This window comes from Cryphonectria parasitica (genome assembly GCF_011745365.1).
Source record: "Cryphonectria parasitica EP155 unplaced genomic scaffold M406scaffold_2, whole genome shotgun sequence".
In the NCBI taxonomy this organism is placed as follows: Eukaryota; Fungi; Ascomycota; class Sordariomycetes; order Diaporthales; family Cryphonectriaceae; genus Cryphonectria; species Cryphonectria parasitica.
Window position 1 is genome coordinate 4,580,913 of NW_024468910.1, and position 20,550 is coordinate 4,601,462.

Here is a 20,550-nt window from a genome sequence, read left to right on the forward strand (position 1 = left end):
TAGTATGTGTGCATATGGAAAAGAGGTGACAGGGGATCAGGGATCGGGGACGCACACACGAGTAGATGCCTTTGTGTCATTCAAAGCATATCTCTAAGCAGATTTTGATGTCCCCGAGACGACAGTCAGTCTCCTTGCCATCCAGTGCCTCCACAAACTCGATTTTGTCCTTTCTTTGTGTCCCCCAACGCCTCGATATAAAGATCCCTCTTTCAAAGCCATAGAAAGTCCATATCCAGCCAGCAAATGTAGTGACCCAGTGCTTGTCCTCCACAACGACCAGCTACTGTCTCTCTTTCTCTCTCGTGTCTCCTCTGAGCGCACCCTGCCTGAGCTGTCCATAGAGTAACGGGTATGTCTTGTTCCAATATCCCACACACACCCACACACACACACACACACACACACACATATCGCCCTCCCTTGTGGGAGCATTTACCGGCCACGGCCACGACCACGACCACCTCCTCTCCCGCGCCCTCCTCTTCCGCCGCGACCGCCGCGCCCACCACGGTCCGCAACCTCCTTCCGAGCCTTGTTCTTTGGTTTCGGTGCATCGTCGATCAGGAGGGTATCGAGGGGGAGGGAGTCAGGCAGGATGAAATAGCGGACAGTGGAGCCCCGAATGTTCATGGCGTCGAGCTGCACCGGGTCCTGACCCTTGGGGGTCATCTTGACATTGCGCAGGGAGGTGTTCATCTGAGGGGAGACAGAGGTTATGGTGCCGTGCACGATGGTGCCTGCGCGCCGCCGTGGTCAGCATCGTTTACGCCTTGAACCAGATGAGGAGGGTCGAAGGCAGGGGATCTCAGTTTTTGAACGCACCATTCTTGAGCTCAATCGTGACCGTCTCGTTGGCACACTTCATTAGGAACCTGACAAGGACCCATCATTAGCCTCTAGGTTCATCGTCGGGCACCGGCAGCCTTGAAATAGAAGAAGAGCTGGTTCAGCGCAAACAGTGCAGACAGACGAGCATGGCGGCAGTGTACTGCCTTGGGGGGGGGGGGGGGGAGGTGTCCTTACCTGACGAGCTTCATCTTGGCGGCGAGGAAGAGATAGGAAGTTTTTGCCAATTAAGTGTGACTGGGATAAGACAGAAAGAAAAAAAGTATGATGTGGTGATATTGCGCGGATTGAGAATGATTTGATGGGATGGAGCGTGTGCCTCGCTCAGGTTGGCAATAGAGAAGCAGACGCGCTCAAAAGCTAGTCGGACGAATCACATGGCTGCACCCGCTTACGTCATCAATACTCAGGTACCTGGGCTCAGCAAATGTTCACCTTTAAGGTAAATGCGCAGTATCACGCAAGCATCTTCTATACTTTTGGTACGCGGTCACATCAGGACCACTGGGCAGAATGCTATTCTAAAAGTGTGCTCGGTATCATGGGTATCAGGTATTCTGAGTAGGAATAAGGCATGTATACATTTAACCAGGCCAGCTGCGAAAGAGTTGGCAACACTAGTATTTACAACAGCGCTTCTGCCGTGGAAGGCTACACCATCACACCAAGACTAGATATGAATATACCAGGCCGTTGCCCTCTCGCAAAATCTCCTTGAGTGTATTGAGCACCTTGACTCCTCCCCCCCCCTCCCCCCCAACAGCGGTCGTCTACTTGGTCTTCTCACTCTCGTACTCGGACACCTTCTCCCACTCATCCTCGGTACTGGCACTGGATTTGCTCCCTTGCGACGCCGGGGGAATGCGCTGCTTCAGCTCGCCAACAGCAGGGGATGCCCTAACCTCCACCTCCTGGCTGGCTGCCACAGCCGGCTGGCCTTGTGTCGTTGCCTTGTCCGGGAAGGTCTCGACCTCGGTCTCGCTCTCTGACGTCTGTATGGTTCGGGCCCTCGCTGCAGTCTTGCGCGCGGCACTGGCCTTTTCCTTCAGTTCCTGGTCGTGGCTGGCTTGTAGCTCGCGGGCGAACCAGTTGATGGCCCACCATAGGGCAGCGCATAGGAAGGACAGGATAACGAAGTGGATGCTGTAGGTGGCGAGCAGCAAGGCGCCTAGGACAAGCTGCAGGGCGGCAAAGGTAGCGTTGGTGGCGATAAGGAGGGACGGCGTGGGACCGGGGGTGAAGATGGACTCCCACAGGTCCTGGAAAAATTGCGACATGTTGTCTTTTGGGATTTGATGCGACACGTTGAGAGCGGGTGATAGTGACGGCGGGTAAACGCGGCAGGTTTAAGAAGTCAACGGCTGCTGAGGAAATGCGGTAGACGGATGCTGCGCTGCCCGAGTTGCAACGTCAGTGACACGATCGATGATGTCTGTCTGGAACTTTACCGCGCATAAAAAGAGACAGACTGGATGGTGGAGGACACGTATGTTGATAGCGCGTGGGTAAGAAAAATCAAGTAGAAACGACCGCTCGGCGGGGACTGCTTACCTTTCGGAGGTCTGGTCTACTATGTAAAGTAGGTTTGGCCAGATGATGACGCGCCTGTAGATGCCACCCACACACTCAGTGATAACATGAGTCAAACAAGCGCTGGTGGTGACAGAATTTGTATGAGAGCCCGTACAGTAGACGCCCGTCCCCTTGTCTTCATGCCCAACGTTATCTGTCTGGTCGTCTGGACGGAGAGTTGGGTTGGAAAGAGGTGTGGTGACGGCGGCGGCGGCGAGGGGCCATCAGGCCTGTGGAGGAGGAGGGGGGGTGCCTACGTAGGGAGGGGTTCGTCCACAGCAGCGGTGCTCTGGCACACTAAGGTTGCCAGGTCTCTTTGGGCCCACCGCACTACTACTGCAATATCAAGGCATGTACCATAGTACAGTAGTAGCTTCCCGCCTGCCGCATCAGAGCGCCTGCCGCGGTGCGCATTGGAGTACGTACTGAGGTGCTGCACTCTGGTACTCGTCACTAGTAACTTACATTGCAGTGCCATAATACGTAGGTACCAGCCTACCTGCGAGCACTGTTAGTGCGCTGAACGCAGACCCCCCAGCGTAGGATAAGGATATCATCCCTTTCATCTTCAACACTTGTGCAGTCGCAAGGCGCAAAATACGTGGCTCAAAATCACGACCCCGCTCAGGGAAACTGTTTACACGCACACAATATCACATCACCAGAGCATAGACGAACAGCTAAGGCATGAAGGACATATGTCACGACTTTGGAAATTCGAATGCTCAAGGCGGTCCCTCGTCCAGAGAGGAGACACAAGTTTACTTATTCTCTCGATCATCGGAAACTGATTGTTGGTCATGGCTCCTCCATTTCCCAACGTATACCTTCAAATACGTTTCAAATGACAGAACAAACTCTCAAGTTAATATACAAAGAAGACACATTCAAACATAAGACAAAACAATCCTCCTCGAGCAATACCAACGATCTGACATGAGTACAGCAAGAGAAATGCATCACCAGATGGCGACATCCTGCTCAATCTTCTGTGGCCATGGTCATGTTGCCCTTGGGGAGCGCAGGAAGCCCTATTATGGTCAGCATGAGGAAGCTCGAAGAATATCATGGCGAGGTGTTGGACGGCTCACATCCGTCGACCAATTCCTTGGCCTGCTGTGGGTTTGTGCACGCCTCATAAACGCTGGGCGACTGCGCTGTGATACCTGCCGCGCTACAGCTCTGGTCGAGGTTGCAGCCGTTGTTCATGGCCAGCTGCAGCGTGTTATTCTCCCATCCGAAGAGGTAATCCCCATGAGCAGATGCCCCTCTGGTGGTAGTTGTCATCGTCTGGTGTCAGCTTGAACTCTCCTTGTCGTCTCCTCAAGAAGAAGGTGGACTGTTGTGCCACTCACCCGATACCCGTGCTGTATACGAATGGATTCGAACCATCTGTCGGCCAGATGCTGTCCCGTTCCTGCTGGAACATGGAGACATTCCACATAATCTCATACATGACCTGAGGCAGCTTGACCGGGTGAGTACCCGAGCAAGCGCCGCCTCCTGTCGCCCCAGTCCCGCTGTAGGCGACATGGTCTTGGTGGTTGGCACTATCAAGATTCACACCGTCCCAACAGCTAGTACAAACAAAGACGTCAGCTATCATCTCAAGGAGCGGAGGGTATGAGGGGGCTGCGCACGCTGGGAATATGATCGTCTGTCGGATCATCTGACAATCTGCTGCATCCGGGATCTCAACGGTATCGGAGCCCGTGCAGGGCGCTCCGCCGACGAAGTTGTCTTCGTTCGTGCTCGTCCAACATCTGTGACAGATATTGGCCCCATTCACCTGGCTTGTGTCCTTGTTGGTCGCGTTGCCAGCGATCATTCGGAAGCCCTTGACTTTGAGTCAGTCTTGTCGTCGTCTCATCATCCTCATTACATCATCAAATTCTGCCGACCTAATTCTTCTTCGGGACATTACCTTTGCGAAAGCGGTGGTCTGGCCACTCGGAATATAGTACACGTCAAGGCCGCCATTCTGAGCCTGGAACCTCTCGAGTCAGCCATGCAGTTCTCATCACCATGTCCTCTTTCGTGGGATCATCAACCTTACCAGAGTGCCTTGAGGCCCTCCGTTGCCGACTTGAGGGACACGATGGTAGGATCCGTTGCGAGCCTTGAAGAACATCACAGCAGTCCAGTAGTTGCTCCTGTCCTGGGCAAAGTTGCAGCTTGTGCAGGTGGACAAGGTCGATGGATCATGAGTCGTCGGGTCCATGGTGGTGTTGAACGAGTTACCACCAACAATCTGGTGAAGATGAGGTGTGAAAATCTCACCAGGAAACACAATGGGGTCACTTCGCTCCACGACGAGCTGAGAACAGGCAAAACGTAGCATGTTCTGGGACATGATGCCACGCGCGAACAGCGCCGTTGCCGCGAGACTGATGAACTTCATTTTTGCCTGGTAGTCGATTTCGTGATGCAGTATGATAACACAGTAAGTTGGCCGTGGAGAAGAGGGTCGCAGAAAAGCCATCAAAGGAGCTGCGAGGAACCTACGGATGAAGAGAGAGTATTTCTGTCAGAGTGACAGCAAACTATGAGCAAGAGCCCGCCACGTCCTCCGTTCAACTCGAATTCAAATGCCGAGATACTTATCATTTTATATATTAGACGGTAGCTCCTCTTCCGGTGTGAATAAACTTGTGACCGGCCAGCCATGCCTCTGGTTACATTTGATAATATTCGGTGGCTACTTCGTTGGTTGGCAGTCACTGTGCGCATATTACGCCGATTTACTTTTCCATGCTATTCATGGCGAGGATCCTTTCGGATAAAAACATCACGGCCCAAGTTAGCCAGATAGTTCCGCCAAAATCCCGCCGGCGACAGTCACAATGGACAAGTGATATAGTATCGTACCCCCTTCATACTCTTTCGGAACCAGTCATTCATGTCCACGGGTTCGAGGTGTTTGTGACCGGCGAATCAGATGTGATCTTGTTTAATCAAGCCACAATCACTTTGTGCTGGCTGAGGATGGTAGTCAAGGGTCAGTCCTTCGTGGGGTTGAGACTCAAAAAGTCATGATACTCATCACCGGCTGACGCATTCTCAAGCGATGTCGGCAATAAAGGAGGCAGTAGGTCTGGTGATGTTGTAGAGGTAGACATTCATGAATAAGTAATTATCTGTCGAAACAGATCTCACAGCAAGACTCAGGGCACTTAGTGACATAGCAATCAAGAGAGTCGTCAAGTTTCTACCAGAAACAGGACATGATTTCCTCGTTCACGTGCACAGGTCTTGCAGCAGGCATCAAACCACAAAAGATAGATAATATCAGAGGTAGAATACTCCCGTGCCGTGACAGCACAAGTACAGTTTCGAGACGTGACAGTCCACCTACTTTGTTTAGCGGTCTTGAGGTATTTGACGTACATTATGGGGGAAGGATTCAGCTCCAGTACTCATGTCAAAACGTGTTGACTTTTCAGCCACTTTTGCGAACCCAGCCGTCAACCTGGAGAGCCTTCATCTTAGAAGTTCGACTTACCTGAACCAACCTCAACACGTAATATTCTGGTTCTGAATTGTCTCTTCAGACTCAATAGCGAAAAGCCCTTTGTCTACTATCGAGGATATACGTCCTCTGAATAATTGGCTGTCGGTGACTTCAGCGGTCCCCGATTGGCCAAAACGCTTACTGAAATTCGTCCGTCTAAATCCCAAGGAATGGTCTCGCACAGACTTGATAAATCCTTCTGTGATAGTCGTCAACATAACCCCTTCACCAAGCATTCTTGGCCAGCCATATGGCCTCTGATACATGAACTGCCGAGGAAGTGGAGACTTCAATATACGGCTGAACGCGATTCGGAGTGTTTTTCATTTAGCGACCCAATCTTTGAAGCCACGAAGAGTTCAAATGCTTGCTCGGCATACACCCACCGTCTTTTTACTATGTACTGCTGAGAAAGGTATCCAGTCAAGTACTTTAACCAGAAGGAAGGCCAGGGGGACGAGAACGACAAATAGAATGCCTAGGAGTGAGTGCGGTTTACATCCTACACACAAGAGCTGTAGTTTACCGCTACGTGGACGAGAAAGATGGTGGTTGTTTGTGGACACTTTCTGTAAGTTTGGTCAGCCTGAAAGCACGTCGAACTAGAAGGTGGTCGCGAACCAGAAGGCGGTCTGAAGAAGAAATTGAGTGGGATCGCTTTTAATTTGACTTGTATTGAGCAGAAGGTCAAGCATTCTGGTGTTCCCAAACAAAGTTTAGATATTTAGTGCTTTTATAATTGTCCTTGAAAATACTCGCAAAAGATATCGGTAGTCTAATAGAGGGTCGAGGTAATGATTCCAAGTGTAATGAGGGCATCGGACGTTTCTAGGAGGACGTCTAGCGTTTCCTTTCAAGCATTGAAGTAGTATTAATTACGTGGTCATTGAAACACCAGTTCTGGCGATCAGATCACCGTGGACATTATCTGACAAGTGTTTCAAGACCCTGGAACAACATACGTGACCACCTGCTTCAGCTTTGAGTTGAAACAATTCCCAACCCCTAAGGGCGCTAAGAAACCTCACATTCCTAGAGCTTCTCACCTGGGCATCATATAATAATCTGAAGTCGTGACCTAGCTTAGATGAGAGGATTGCAAACATTCTGTAATTTTGTCTTTCTTCAAGATTCTGGAAGAATAGGTAACACTTCGGCCTTCTCTAAGATGCATTCGTCTTCCTTCCAGCTCATATTCAATATTGCTGCCATACCTGCAGCATATCTATATGGTACTGGATTCTCCTTTGAGAATATACTAGAGAGATACCAACAATGGCACGACCGGCTGTACCTCAAAGAGAATCAGATACTGGATACCAAAGGGTATGCGTGCCAGCACCCGGCACAGATGCGGCCCAAATTCCTCGCTTATGACCCAATCATGGTCTACATCGAAGGCTTCCTGACTGAGTTCGAGTCTGATTATCTCAAACAACTCGCGTTAGTTCTCGAATCATGAGGCGTGTATGACAGTGAGGGAGCTGACAGTTTTCGCAGCAACCCCCTCTACGAGGAGTCCGAAGTGCGCAAGTATGAAGATGATGGCTCCAAGACAGTCAACATCGACAGAAACCACCGCAAAAGTGATACAGCATGGCTCCCCTCCGAGGACCCCGTCGTCTCTTGCGTGCGCGAGAGGGCCGCCGAGTTCGAGGGCTATGCTCCTGCCAACGGGACGATGGACGCTCTTGCTGCCGTCCGGTACAAGCCCGGCGGTCGTTTCGGGATGCATCACGACTGGGACACGGACCGCAAGAAAGATGTAGACAGACGTACGTCCTTCTTCGCGACGTTAGAGTCGGACAATTGCACGGGCGGGTCCACATACTTTCCACTCGTGAGGCCAGCTTGGGGAAACTCCAAGAGGTTTGGGCGTCCTTGGTGTCGGTGGACGGACTGCGACTTTGAGGGCGACGGAGTTGCCGTGAGACCCATCAAGGGCAACGCATTGTTCTGGGTCAATTTCAGGGAGGATGGAACTGGAATCCACGAAACTATTCATGCCGGGCAGCCGCTGCTAGAAGGCACCAAGATCGGGATGAACATATGGACCCATGGCTTGATCGGTGCAGAGGGCGGCGGTCTACGAGATGATTGATTCGAAAATGTTGATCACCGGGCAGCAGTAGCCTCCAGGGCTAATTCGCTGAGATTCTGTAAGGTCGAGAAGTGACACCGCACATTTCATAAGATCCTAATAAGTCACATAATTCTTCGTCTTTCATTCTTATCTCTCTTATTAATGTCCTATGCTTCTGGAGTATGCAACCCTTTTTCTTTCTTTCTTCTTCTTGGTCTTTCTTGACTTTTCCTTTGTTTTTTTCTTTTCTTTCCTCTTTCTTCCTCTTCGTTTTCTCCCCTTTTCATTCGATCAATGGTCAGCCGACCACCAATAGCGTATAAATGTTCCTGAACACCGTGCTATGCTTCATCGAGCGAGAAGATGACGTGCAAAAATGCAGACGCAATGCTCTACAAGCTGATGAAATCCTGCTGCTCGAAATCCACAGAGCCATCTTCTCCGACGAACTCATCGACCTCGTCAGAGTCCACCTCATCAGAGCCGACCGAATCGCCATCGTCGTCACTAGATGGATCATCGCCATCATCACCCTGATCGGCGGCCTGCTGACGAGCAGCACTGGCCTTGCGAAGGACGCTTGCCCTCTCGCGGTGGGGAAGCTTACAGCCTTTAGCCTTACAGACACCGTCGTTGCTGAAATCGGGACACTCGAAGGAGTGGCGATTGGGACAGCTGATGCCCTTGTCGCAGTAGCCATAGAAGCCAAAGTCGCGACAGACCAGAGCACCTGGAGGCAGTACGCGGTGAGTATACGGACAATCGGGCTTGGAACAGTTGCCCTTGGCATAGTGCACACAATGGGGAGTGCGCTCGGCATTTAGTTCGTGCGACAAATCACACTGGTCTCCGTAGACACAAGCACCCTTCTGTAGGTACTCCTTGCAGGCAGCGACCTTGGAATGGTCATGTATGTAGCGGCACATAGGCCCCTTGGGGCAGGATCCTATAGGAAAAGATGCCACAGTTAGTACTGCTGGTCCATCATGTTGCGAAAACGCCAGGAAAGAAGACATGGGGGTTTCTTGAAAGGAGGTACCGGTGGTTGAGAAGTTCTTGCAAGGAACGTTGACCTTGTTTACGGCGCCGGATCGACTGTGGGGTGGTCTCGTCAGTATATGCCCGTCGCCTGGAAGGGCGACATACCGCTGGGCCTTGACAACCGCCTGTCGGTACATATTCCCATTTTTGGTGCGGTAGAACTTGACGCCTCCGACGATGGCAACCTTTGGGGTGGCTTTCGGGACATTCGAGTCTCCTGGAAATATGTGAGCAGAGGTACGAGATGGTCGGGATCGGATTAGAAGACATACCGGGAAGTTTGACGAGTTTACTGCCATTCATAACGACGGAAAATTTGATGCCATCAACGGTAATCTCGTAAAGCGGGGCTGTGGTAGAGTTAGCAGAGACGACAGAGGGGTTGGCAGTCCGCCTGAGGTGGCTCATGATCTGCGACCGCTCCATATTCTCCTTCCGCCGCAGTTTCTGCAGGCGGGTCTGCTCGATGGCCTTAGCGCGGGCCTCGGTCTGTTCCTGATAGATGTTGGAGTTGATCAATTGCATGTGTCGATCAGTCTTGGTGACCCAGGAAGGCGACGCGGCATCGGAGGCTGAGCTTGCATCGCTGCTGGTGGTCTTTGGACCCGAAGCGCCGTTGAGAACAAGTGTTCGGTTACGATGAACTGGAGGCTTGCCGACTCGATATCCTCCGCGGGGAGAGTAGGGGTGGTGGCCATGATAATAGCCGCCCCTGCCATATACTGATGGGTAGCAAGGAGTATTATCAGTCGAAAGTCCGTGAGCATAGGGCGGATATTGGGGTGAGTTAAGCATACCGCGGGAGGGACCATGGTTTTGCGGTGCTGGAGCGGAGACAGGACCAGCTTGCTGGTTCTTGGCACGATTGATCTGGCCTGCGATGACGAAGAAAAAAATTAGATCTGGGTCGTTGAGGGGATAAAGAAGGGGGGGGGGGGTGCAGCAGCGTTAGGCAAGCCTGTATATGCTGTGTATCTCACCTGCTAGGAGGCTGATCTGCTCCATCAATTTCTGGTCCTCATCAGACATGTTGTGTTGTTTGTCGGTAGGAGGTGCAATCTGTCAAGTCTTTAGAGGAATTTTGCTGGTAGGGTGTAGAAAGGGGTGGTGATGGTGGTGGTGGCGGATGGGTTGCTTTTTCTGAAATGGCGGCAAGAAATAGTTACGGAAGATCAACAGGTGATGGAGAGTTGGCTGCTGATATAAGCAAACAGGCCCATGTCGTCATTAAAGCACTCTAATATTCCAGCACCTACTGTAGTACTTTGTCACTTTTGGCTCAACTTCACCGCATAGACATCCTGACCAGTGCAGTGCAGGTTGGACTGTTGTCTTTGTTCTTAGTTTTCTTTGTCTAAATTTCACCCAAGAATCAGCTGCTTAATATCTTCGACATGCACCCATCCTAGAAGTTGTCTTAGAGTGCTGTGGAAGTCCAAGAGTCAGAGTACTTGTGCTTCTTCTAGGTGGGTTACGTAAGGACATCCGGCAGCCTCAACTAGCAACTGAACCTCCAGACAACGTTGGATTGGACGAGCAATCTATCGCCTTCGACAGTCCACTCGCGCGTCGGACGTACTGACTGACTACCTGCGCACCGCCTCTTCACCTTCCAGTCTTTCCAATTCCCGCCCTCGCTGGTCGCCACGTGCTGCTGCTCAGCCTACATTCACCATGGCCGACTCGATGCCCATCAAGCCCGACCCGGAGGACATGAAGATGGAGGACGGGTCCCCCATGGCCGTTGATGATGACCCCTACGAGGAGCTCGACCTTGAGTTCTACAACACCACCGATGGAAACGGCATGCCCACCCCACAGGACAGCCTCCTCATGGCTCGTGTCCCCACCTACGTCTGGGCCGCCTGGGACAAGATTGACGACGACACCCCCATCGAGATAGGAAAGCTTCGCATGTGGTCTGAGCCCGACAAGAAGCACCCTCAGGTCAAGAAGGTATTGCTGCAGAGGAGGCGACGTCTTTTTCTGGGGGCACTGGAGCTGACAAGCCGTTCCAATTCTAGCAAAAGATGCGGCTGCTGCTCAAGACAAATGTCCCTGCGCACCAAGGGCTGCCTCGCGAGTACGATCTTGTCGACACGGACCAGAGCGTCAAGAATACCTTCGTTTTTACCGAGTCAGATCTCGAGGCCTTCAAGAACAAGAACAAGGCCCGCAGGGAGGCGGCCGATCAGAACATTCCTACCTATCTCTTGCGACCCAAGGTCGAGAAACCTCCGCAGCAGAACCATCGTGGCGGCCGCCGTGGTGCGAGGAAGGACACGTTCCGCCAGGTCATCCCTAGTACGTTCTCTACTACTGTCTCGTATCTCCTGAAACGCCCCTTGGCCTGATTTACTGTGCTGAACCCCGAATGTAGAGAAGACGGCCGTTTATGGACGTGTCAGGCAGGAGTACAACATGAACCCCATCGACAACCCCGAGACCGCATACCTCATGGCTGTTCGTGCGCAAGAGCAGATACAGCCGAAGAACACCACCCAAATTATCGATCGCCTGACCGTCACAAATAACGTTGTCCAGGCCGGAACACGGCAGGCAACAGAGGCGTTTGGCACTTTCATTGTAAGCTCTTACGCAGACCCTCACGATGGGACTCCGCTTGTGCTAATCCGTGGCTACAGAAAGAGACCAAGAAGAAGACGAAACAGGCCAAGGCCGATGCAAAGACTGCTCGTATTCCCGAGAACGAGCTGCTCGACAGAATCTTCCAATGCTTTGGCCAGTACAACTATTGGAGCATGAAGGCTCTCAAGGCTGCCATCCCGCAGCCCGAGGTCTACCTACGATCTACGCTCGAGAAGGTCGCGAACCTGAACAAGACCGGGCGATTTGCCAACCAGTGGAGCCTTAGAGATGGCTTCAGAGCAAACGCCGAAGCCGCCCCCGACGTCGCTGTCGAGGATGAAGACGAGGACGACGAGGACGACGTGAAGATGGAGGACGTGGCCTGAAGAGCCACATAAGTCCAAGCATAAGGTTACGGCGTCACATGGCGGCTCCAATACGTTTCTTCTTTCTATGCATCGGCGTTCCGGGGACCGAGATACTTTCATCTACTGTGCAGGAGTGTCTTCCACATTGAAAGATGATACCCTATTGCGGAGGTTTTCGTAGTCAATTTGGGTTCAATGAAGATTACTCAAGACTGGAAGAAAACAATAGAGGGTTTCGAGACTATATTTATACGTCCCTGCTTTCTCCTTCGTGAGCGGCTACTCTGGCTATCTCAAATTTGTGTGTCAGAGATTCGGTTGCCCTTGTGTTACTGGTCATCACCTGTATGATCCAGATCCCTTAACGTCCCTGTCCTCCCAGCTGCTGCCTCCTCGTCAGCGCTCGTGCTATCATCCAGGTCATTCACCAGCCTCGCCAGCATCGACTCGATCCTCGCATTGCTCTCCTCTAGTGCGTCCAGCCGGGCCGTCATGGATGACATTTCGGGGGAATCGTCGAGAATGCCCTGTAGTTCCTGCCTGAGCCCTGGAAATGGTGCCATGCTGTCCCGTCTGCTGATTGTCCTGCCCACGCCGGGAGACTTGGGCGGTTGCGCCTGGTCACTTCTCGCATCGCTATTGCCATCACTCTGGGCCTTGGGCGTCGGCGGCTGCTGCTGCTTCTTTCGTCTCCGTAGGATATTCTCAAGGTTTGCCGAGTCCGCCGTTGAGCTCCGCTGGAAATGCCGCCGAATCATATGGTGCGTCAGCTCGTCATCCATCGAAATGGCATCCTCCATCTCGTCCGGCGGCGGTAAGTCGAAGACAGCGTGGATGTCGCCGTGCGTCGTTATGCGCCACTTCTCCCAAAACCACTGCGACCGCGTCTCGTTGCCGCTGGTCGCCGCACCGGCGCTCGAGGGGAAGGATATGGGCCACAGGAGACGTCGCTCGGCAGCTGCGATGATGAGCAATAGGGGAAGGTTGAGCAGTCGCACGAAGAAGACGTGGATCTTATGAAACCAGCGGGGGCTGATGAACCACCGGAGGGGCACGAGGACGAAAAGAGCTAGAATGTTGAAGGGTGGCTGGTAGGCGAAGATGGCATCGCTCTTGACGCCCTCAAGCGTCTGGACTGCGTGACGGTATTGGATCTCGGCTGTGGCGTTTGACACAATGGTGCTGAAGGTATTGGAGAGCATGGACACGAGGATAGTCAGGAAGAGGGTGTTTCCTTGAAAACTTTTGATCAGCAAAATACAACTCAATCGATCCGTCCGCTCCGAGGCGCAGATACCCACCTAGGAACGCAAATGTGACCATGAGGCAAGGTCCCAAGATCCAGTGAAAGTCGGGCGCTTTCTGGATACCAGTCCCGTCGAGGCCGAACCAGATCCAAAGCATCCACTTGCTTACAGTAATGGTTGAGTGACCGGCATCTCCAAGCCATACAAGCGAGAGTAAGAAGCCACCAAAACACCAGGCAGCGAGGGCCGTCAGCAGCGTGAAATCTACCACCATCGCCCGCAGGCAGACGAATAGCAGGTTGTTAGAGAGCAGGTTGAAGGCAAGGCGAGGGATGAGCACTGGTGCGCCCATGGCGAGAACATCCAATGCTTGCTGGCCTGCGTTCTCGTGTCCCGAGCGCCACCCGTGTATACGGAGAATAAGATAGATCCAAAAGATGACGCTGAATGTCACATCCAGAAAGGACCATAAGTTTTGCGTGTAGACGTGCCTACGCCGGGTACGTCAGTCAGCCAACACCAATTCAACAATGCCCATATACAACGGAAGATCACCCTTACCATCCATGCTCCAACATCGTAGCAAATTGGTCCAACACCCATCCAAAGGCATATATCGAAAAGGCAATCTCGAGAATGCTGAATTTGCTGGAATCTCGTTCCGCCATGAACACGAGATACAAGAACAGGAGAACACAGAATTGGAAAATTTCTAGAAGGTTTCTGGTCCTGGGAACGATCAGTCGGTACTGATTGAGCAAGGAAGCCGCTCGGGGATCGTAGAGCGAGATAGGCTTTTGCTTGTAGCGGTCTGGGATGATGTCCATGAAGCTTGAGGGGGTGTAGATGACCTGGCCTTCGTAGATGGCGTCGATCACCTTCTGGCAGGATGTGGAGCTCAGGAACAGCTTGCTCTCGCTCAGAATGGCGACTTCGAGGGCGGGCAGCGTCTGGTGGTAGCTCCAGGAGCTGGTCGACGAAGCTTCCTGGCGGATGTCCTCGGGGGCATTTTGGAAGGGCTCAAACCCAGCGACGAGGATATGGGCCAAGATAAGAAGGCCCTCAGGACCTTCATTGTCCTCATTGAAGCGCCGCAATATGCGGGTAGCAACTAGCTCACACAGTGTGGCACGAGTGAAGTTGACATTTTGCCTGTTGTTTAAATGCGATTGTTCGTGCAGGAAATGCGCGCGGTTGACAAGGAGACAGTAGACTATCTGCTAATTAGTATCCAACGTTGAGCTACGTGTGACGTGCGGGGAAAAGAAAGGTCACCAATTGAGATGTCGTCGAGCTCATACAACTTGTCCACCAGCGGCCGGATGACTGAGATGTTGATGCGTAGATCCCTCAGCTGCTCTAGCGTCATATAATCCTCGACTATGGATATGACATCCCTCCTGATGCGGTGTATGTTGGTATAGACGGGGAGGTGTGAGTGAGCGTTGACGGAGCACGAGAAGACTGGCTCTTGTTGCAAGTCATGGCTGATGTGCCTCCTCAGCAGAGGTCTGCGCTCTGGTTCTTCGAAATGCAGGTGTCCGCGCGAGTAGGCGCTGTGGTTCTGGCGTGGGCTAGGGTTTTGGCCCTGATCGTATCCGTGATCATGCTCCGAACCCTCGTCTGCCATCTTGTGTCTCTAATTCCCCAGCTTGGGTCTTTGAGGGCTTGATGCTCCTGTCCAGTCCCGGTCTCGAAGGCCTGCGTCTCCTCCTCCCTACCTATTGCTCTACCAGGGACATAGAAATGGTATCAGCCAAGTCAGAGGTGCCAGTAATAGCGAAAGGTAGGTCTAGGAGAGATCTGATGTGACGTGCTTTAAGCCTAGAAATAGAAAAGTACGAAGCATGTGCTTGCTTCAATTTCCTTATCATACCAAGATCAGTGTTAGACCGTCCAAGTTCCCGTTCCGTAGCACTTGGGGTTACTATGTAGTTATCAAGTGTTTAGAGCCTGTGGGGACGCACTACTGTCTGTGTACTATGATAGACTCAGATGACGCAACAATGCCAGGGTTTTGCAAGGGGTCGATGCCCCTTGGCCAACAGAACCACCAACCCACTCCCAAAAAAACACTGGCGTCAAAGCAGCGGGAAGACCCGTATTACTTGTCCGCCCTGCCCTGCCACCTGCCACCTGCTCTATGCTGTAACCAGCTGTGTTTATCTGTGGGGATCAGCAACAATGTGCAGCATCTGTGGGCAAGGCGTCTGCACTCTGGGGCTGTCTACCATTCGTTTCACTTTACGCATTGTCTGTGCCTTACCTCTCTGTCCCTGATACTGGCATCTATCCAGGCAAGCCCTTCATTACCAAGCGACCTCACGCATGAAATCGGCAGGTCAAACAAGTATTACAAACTGAGCTTATGTCCTGGGCACTGATTTGTGACTCAAAAAAAATTATTATTGTCTGATCATCCCCTGAATTTATCCCTACAGGAACCTGACCCGCCTCCACTTGGCATGATTGGGTCGGCGAGGTTCCCTTCACGAAAGAAAAAATATTGTCATGCACCTATTGTACAACTCAGCCCATCCCGATGGTGGCCGCCACGTTCGCCAAAGAGCAGAACAAGAACGGTAGTGGGAAAGGAGAGGGAAAAGGATTGGTGGGTTTGAATAAAGAAACACAGAGGCATAGACATTATCAAATAATATCATCGTGAGTCCGTGGAATCAAGAATGTGATGCGTTGTGGCGGAACGGATGAGGGATGCTTCGTGGCCTCTTGCCACTATTAATAACCGGCTTGCCACAGCCACAATGTTGAGCTGGTGCCTCACCTGCCGTCTGGCTTCCACTCTTTGCACTGCGGTGTGACAGCCATCCATTCCAGAGCGCCGGAGCCACAGCCCGGCCTTGATTGTTGAGACGCGATGGCTGCAAGAAATCGAACCTCTTTGGCCATCAGACGCTGGAAAGCACATGATGTGAAATGTGAAAAACCAGTTTTCCTTGACGCCGTTGCTCCCCGTTTGATCCCACATAGCACCAGGAATTCAGCCTTAGAAAAGAAAAAGAAAAGAAAAACAACGCCAGGGTAAATGCTTCCAGTTTCTTTCGTCTTGGTTCCTCCGGGGTATATCCTTCTCCTTCCGAAATTTCTTTAAATGGTGGGTGCTCCTGGTCGTCCCTTGCCTAGAGACTCGAGTAACTCTTGTGGTGGTATTCGCTGCATGCCGCTTCCTCTGTCAAATGTTGATGTTGGGGCAGGCACGTATCCTTCTCTCTTCTTGCGCAGACGCTCCATTGCCATGCCGGCGACCACAATGAGTAAAGTCAGGCCGAGAGCGATGGCCAATCCTATCAGAACGACGGCGTATATGGGGAGGCCACCGCTGCTCTCGCCACTGAAGAAGTCCGTCTTCTCGGTAAAGATTCGAGAGATGGTCCCTGCCTTGTTACCCGAGTTTGTCGTGAGGGCGAATGGGGTCAACGCGGTGCCGTTAAACAATGCGGCGCTCGCTGTGCCGAAGCCCGGAATAACGATTCGTCCGGTCAGCATGAGCGACATCTTCTCCTCCAGCAGGTCAGATGAATCATGGGCCTCAGTGAGAGAGAAAATCTGCATGGAGAGGAGGTCTGTGCCAGACCCGAGTATCTGACCGGGCGACTTCCAGTTGGTACCATCATACTTCATCACATAGAGGGACCCGTTCGAAGCAGTGCCGGCCACCCAAATTTGACTGCCGTCTGAGGACCCCATTGTTATGATATCGACGGGACCGGGCAGGTCAGCCGCACCAGAGTAAGCGTCCCACGTTTCATCGCCGGCAGTGTAGGATGCGAGAAATATTGTCGACGAATTGACGGTGACATTCCCGCCAGCAACAAGGTTTTTGTTGGATACCCACAGCAAGCTTCTAGCCTCGCCCATCAAGTTGTTGCCAGGCCGGTTCCATTGCGATGAGGTAGTGCTGTAGAGGCAGACCGCAGGACATCCAAGGGAGCCAGCTGATGTGAAGGAACCACCGACGTAGACGTCACCAGAGTTTGGCCTGACGGCTATCGAATGGACGATGCTATCGTCACCAGCAAGGGCTGGTGGCTGTGAGCCATAGTCACTGGTCTCGAGGTCAAATGAGACCAGACCGCGGACACTGTTGCCATCAATAGTTCCGCTCACGTTTCCTCCAGCAAACAAAGTGGAGCCCTGGATGGCAACGGCGGTGAATATCGAGTCTTGCGAGACACCAGAGACAAACCCCGAGACGGAGCTATTCGAATTCTCTACGACGGCGACATTGTTAATAGTGGAGCCGTTGCTTCCTGTGCCGGTGAAATGGCCTGTCAAGACGGTCAGGTTGAGGCCGTTGGAGTTGAGGAACGCCCCAGCAAATACACCGGTGGCACTGCCGTTGTCGAGTGTATCTAGAGTTGCCACAGATGCAGTCGTGTTCAAAGAGTCACTCAGGACAGCGTTTGAGTATTCGCCGAGGACAAGAGCATTGGAGCTCAGCTCGTCCAGACTGGCCCCACCGACCGCCGCAAGCTCCGCCGAAAGAACCGCACCGGCATACAGAGGGTCGCTGCCCGTGACATCGAGGAGAGATGTGGTCAGCACACCGTCCAGGTACTCCACGGGAAGATCGAGGTTGCCAAGCCAGTTGTTCTGGGACGGTACCCAGACACCAAAGCCATTGGTAGAAATGGCTGAACTGCTTCCGAATGCGTTGACTTGGCTAAAGTTGCCCGTCAAGCTAATGACAAGCTCAGGCGTCGTACTAGAAATGTTCATGGTCAGCGGTACCACCGCCGACACGGGCCCGTTGACTCCAGCACCAAGAGCGCTCCACGAGCTTGATGGTATGTCGTAAAGCGCCACATTGGCGAGACCAGTAACGCCTCCGGCTTCGAGATTGTCGAAAGAGCCCCCGACCCATAGGTTGGTGTCGTTGACGTAGAGCGAGGAAACCAAACCATTCAGGCCGCCGGCGAGGGTTTGTACTGTTGAGCTCTGGCTATTGACTGACACGACGTTGCTTGAGCTTGTCGTGCTGAAGTTGCCACCGATATACGTAATGTCGCCAGATGCTGCCAGAGCATTGACGGTGGACCCACTGGTGAAGTTCATGCCCAGGCTGTCGAAGACGGAGTCTGAGAAAGTAGTGGAATTATAGGTAGTGACGGCGGGATCATACTCGAACAGCCCATTGAGCCCACTGGTGGTATTGTATATGACGAAACCAACCTTCTGTGCCACGATTGTCTGTTGAGTGAGGGGCTGGCCGTTTAGAGGCGCAAGTGTAACAGCGGGCCTAAATGAGCTCGACGTGGCCTCGACGTAGCCGTAATAGATGGGATCGTACTTATCGTAGTCGTTGGTCTGGTACAAAGACGCACTGATTGTGCCATTAGCACCCTTCGTAGGCGACAAGGTGCCAGAAAGCTGGACCTGGCCACGAGAGTCGCATGAAGAGTCCTGTAGGCAGCCCGGCGTATACATGTTCACAGTATAGTAGCCTGCCTCCCGAATGTCTGGATAGAAGACGACTGTTGCCGAGTCATTTGTGATTGGACTGCTCAGAGATGCAGTCAGGTACTCTGAGTTGCTATTCAGGGACGGTGAGACGGTCCAAGGACCGGTCGAGGTAGCATTGGATGCTGTAGAGATGCTAGCACAGGCCGGCTCGTCGAAATTGCTAACGGCATAGGCAAAAATGTCGTCTTGATAGAGTTCGATGCCGTCGAGGCCGCCGCCGCTGCCGTAGAAATCCGAAATGTCGATCCGAAAGCCGTTCATGCCTATCACGTTGACGAAATGGAAGTCCTGATACGTAATGCTGGAGTTACTGCTCAGGGAACATTGGCTGGTGCAGGTGGTGTTCTCATTCGTAGACGGGTCGATATAGGTGAAATTCATGATACCATTGATGGGCAGGGCCGTAAATCGCCACGTCTTGGTACCACGCCCATCCTGGTGCGTGTTGTAGAGGCGTAATTTCGTCGGCCGGTAGCCAAAACCCATCTTGGCCTCCCAGGATCCTTGCGTATCATCGGCGAGCAGCCAGGTGCTGCCCGAAGCATCCACATCGCCCGTCTTGCAGATGATGTTGCTGGGGCTGCTGAATCCGCTCGTGGTGGTAGAACCAGTAGCGGTGATATTTGCGGTAGACAAGTTGATGACCTGCTGGTCAGGCTCACTGGGCGTGCTCGTATTGCCCAAGCCAGTGAAGGACCCACCAAAGATGATGTGGCCGTTGGATGCCCGGGCGATAGAGGAAACAGGTCCGTTGAAGCCGGCAAAGGGTAACGCCTTGAAGCCCGAGCCAGAAATGTAAGACACGGCATTGGTGGAGTTGTCGACGCCTATGAAGTTGCCTCCAATGTAGACCGTATCATTGTCGCAAAGAACAGCGTTGACAGATCCTTGCAGACCTGGGAGGGGCGTAACCTCGGTGGTGTTTGGGTTGAAAAGGGCAATGCCCGCAGACTCCTTGCCACCCAGACTCGTGAAGTTCCCGCCTATTATGACACCCTGTGCAGCCCCGTCCGCAACGAAGGAACACATGGACTCGACAGACGCGTCGGCCTGGGCGACGGAGGCCAGGACGCCGTTGGGCAGGCGAGCTAGCAGTGCTTCGCTGCCGTTGGTAACGAAGGAGCTCTCATCCTGGCCCTCGTATTGATAGAGAGATATGCCTGCAAAGTCACCAGCGATGCCGACCTGTCCAAGGCCCGACAAATCAAGATGGGCGGCGGGGGCGGCGGTAAAATTGACGGCTTGTGACGTAGGAAAGGATGCGGCCAAGGAAATGGCGACAAGAGGACCGATTAGAGGAGAAGGATGCCTCCGTCGACGGGCGACTCGGCGTCGCGATTGAGGGTGGTGTCCCATGGTGTCAATCATCCACATGGGCCGCGGTCACCAGCTGGAGGCAACGGTAGGTCGGATTATCGTGGATATAGAGGATGGAGAACAAAGAATTCTATGCGCACTCCATGTCAAACGCGTCGAAGTCGGTGGGGGTCGGTATCGTTTGGGTCTGCGGTGAGTCGATCGATCGCGGGTTGTGGTCGAGCGGGAGGCGTCGAATGATGGAATGCCAAAGCGAGCGTGATGTAAACAGGGGAAAACAAAAAGGACAAACGAAGGAAAGATAGACGATATCGAGTAGGAGTGAAATATCGGTAATGATGGTGTTGCTAATGAGCCGTGCCTCCTCCTTCTCCTCCCCGCGTCTGAGAAAAGACGTAGAACCTGTAGGTTTTCCAATCTGATCCCGTCGCAACGGCTGTGTGCAGTAGAGTTCAGAGAGGTCGAGACAGTCGGGGCAAGTGGCGGATA

At 52.7% G+C, this 20,550-nt stretch overlaps 8 protein-coding genes across 8 annotated transcripts; 2 read left to right on the forward strand and 6 right to left on the reverse strand.

Moving 5' to 3' along the window:
* Nucleotides 1–61: 61 nt before the first annotated feature.
* Nucleotides 62–1,040, reverse strand: M406DRAFT_350095 (Sm-like ribonucleoprotein; the record flags this gene model as incomplete). The annotated part of the gene is made up of 3 exons (XM_040922522.1): nucleotides 62–740; nucleotides 826–875; nucleotides 1,027–1,040. The coding sequence occupies 3 exons, from the start codon at nucleotides 1,038–1,040 to the stop codon at nucleotides 436–438; spliced, it is 369 nt and encodes a 122-aa protein (XP_040780149.1). The 3' UTR covers nucleotides 62–435.
* A 368-nt stretch (nucleotides 1,041–1,408) lies between these two features.
* Nucleotides 1,409–2,607, reverse strand: M406DRAFT_355212 (Pkr1-domain-containing protein). Its single transcript, XM_040923112.1, has 2 exons — nucleotides 2,401–2,607; nucleotides 1,409–2,242 (listed from the first exon to the last, which is right to left on the reverse strand). Exon 2 carries the CDS (start codon nucleotides 2,124–2,126, stop codon nucleotides 1,620–1,622), a length of 507 nt encoding a protein of 168 aa, XP_040780150.1. The 5' UTR covers nucleotides 2,127–2,242; nucleotides 2,401–2,607; the 3' UTR covers nucleotides 1,409–1,619.
* Nucleotides 2,608–3,402: 795 nt separating this feature from the next.
* On the reverse strand, nucleotides 3,403–4,822 carry M406DRAFT_337460 (uncharacterized protein; the record flags this gene model as incomplete). The annotated part of the gene is made up of 6 exons (XM_040921253.1): nucleotides 3,403–3,452; nucleotides 3,513–3,691; nucleotides 3,777–3,998; nucleotides 4,062–4,258; nucleotides 4,346–4,408; nucleotides 4,478–4,822. The coding sequence occupies 6 exons, from the start codon at nucleotides 4,820–4,822 to the stop codon at nucleotides 3,403–3,405; spliced, it is 1,056 nt and encodes a 351-aa protein (XP_040780151.1).
* Nucleotides 4,823–7,316: 2,494 nt separating this feature from the next.
* Nucleotides 7,317–8,033, forward strand: M406DRAFT_327593 (uncharacterized protein; the record flags this gene model as incomplete). The annotated part of the gene is made up of 3 exons (XM_040920230.1): nucleotides 7,317–7,375; nucleotides 7,433–7,707; nucleotides 7,783–8,033. The coding sequence occupies 3 exons, from the start codon at nucleotides 7,317–7,319 to the stop codon at nucleotides 8,031–8,033; spliced, it is 585 nt and encodes a 194-aa protein (XP_040780152.1).
* A 374-nt stretch (nucleotides 8,034–8,407) lies between these two features.
* M406DRAFT_327594 (uncharacterized protein) lies at nucleotides 8,408–10,085 on the reverse strand (the record flags this gene model as incomplete). The annotated part of the gene is made up of 6 exons (XM_040920231.1): nucleotides 8,408–8,961; nucleotides 9,055–9,110; nucleotides 9,162–9,273; nucleotides 9,329–9,778; nucleotides 9,854–9,931; nucleotides 10,037–10,085. The coding sequence occupies 6 exons, from the start codon at nucleotides 10,083–10,085 to the stop codon at nucleotides 8,408–8,410; spliced, it is 1,299 nt and encodes a 432-aa protein (XP_040780153.1).
* A 645-nt stretch (nucleotides 10,086–10,730) lies between these two features.
* M406DRAFT_221321 (uncharacterized protein) lies at nucleotides 10,731–12,025 on the forward strand (the record flags this gene model as incomplete). Its single annotated transcript, XM_040915590.1, has 4 exons — nucleotides 10,731–11,003; nucleotides 11,081–11,350; nucleotides 11,442–11,642; nucleotides 11,702–12,025. Coding segments are annotated over 4 exons (1,068 nt in total), but the record flags the coding sequence as incomplete, so codon positions are not given.
* Nucleotides 12,026–12,342: 317 nt separating this feature from the next.
* M406DRAFT_337463 (uncharacterized protein) lies at nucleotides 12,343–15,549 on the reverse strand (the record flags this gene model as incomplete). The annotated part of the gene is made up of 5 exons (XM_040921254.1): nucleotides 12,343–13,247; nucleotides 13,315–13,751; nucleotides 13,822–14,473; nucleotides 14,536–14,771; nucleotides 15,527–15,549. 5 exons carry the CDS (start codon nucleotides 15,547–15,549, stop codon nucleotides 12,343–12,345), a joined length of 2,253 nt encoding a protein of 750 aa, XP_040780155.1.
* Nucleotides 15,550–16,368: 819 nt separating this feature from the next.
* On the reverse strand, nucleotides 16,369–20,100 carry M406DRAFT_337464 (uncharacterized protein; the record flags this gene model as incomplete). The annotated part of the gene is made up of 3 exons (XM_040921255.1): nucleotides 16,369–17,633; nucleotides 17,742–19,985; nucleotides 20,034–20,100. 3 exons carry the CDS (start codon nucleotides 20,098–20,100, stop codon nucleotides 16,369–16,371), a joined length of 3,576 nt encoding a protein of 1,191 aa, XP_040780156.1.
* Nucleotides 20,101–20,550: the final 450 nt, after the last annotated feature.

Excerpts from the sequence above, each read along its gene's own strand:
- M406DRAFT_355212 (XM_040923112.1), bottom strand. The coding sequence starts at position 2,126 with ATGTCGCAATTTTTCCAGGACCTGTGGGAGTCCATCTTCACCCCCGGT.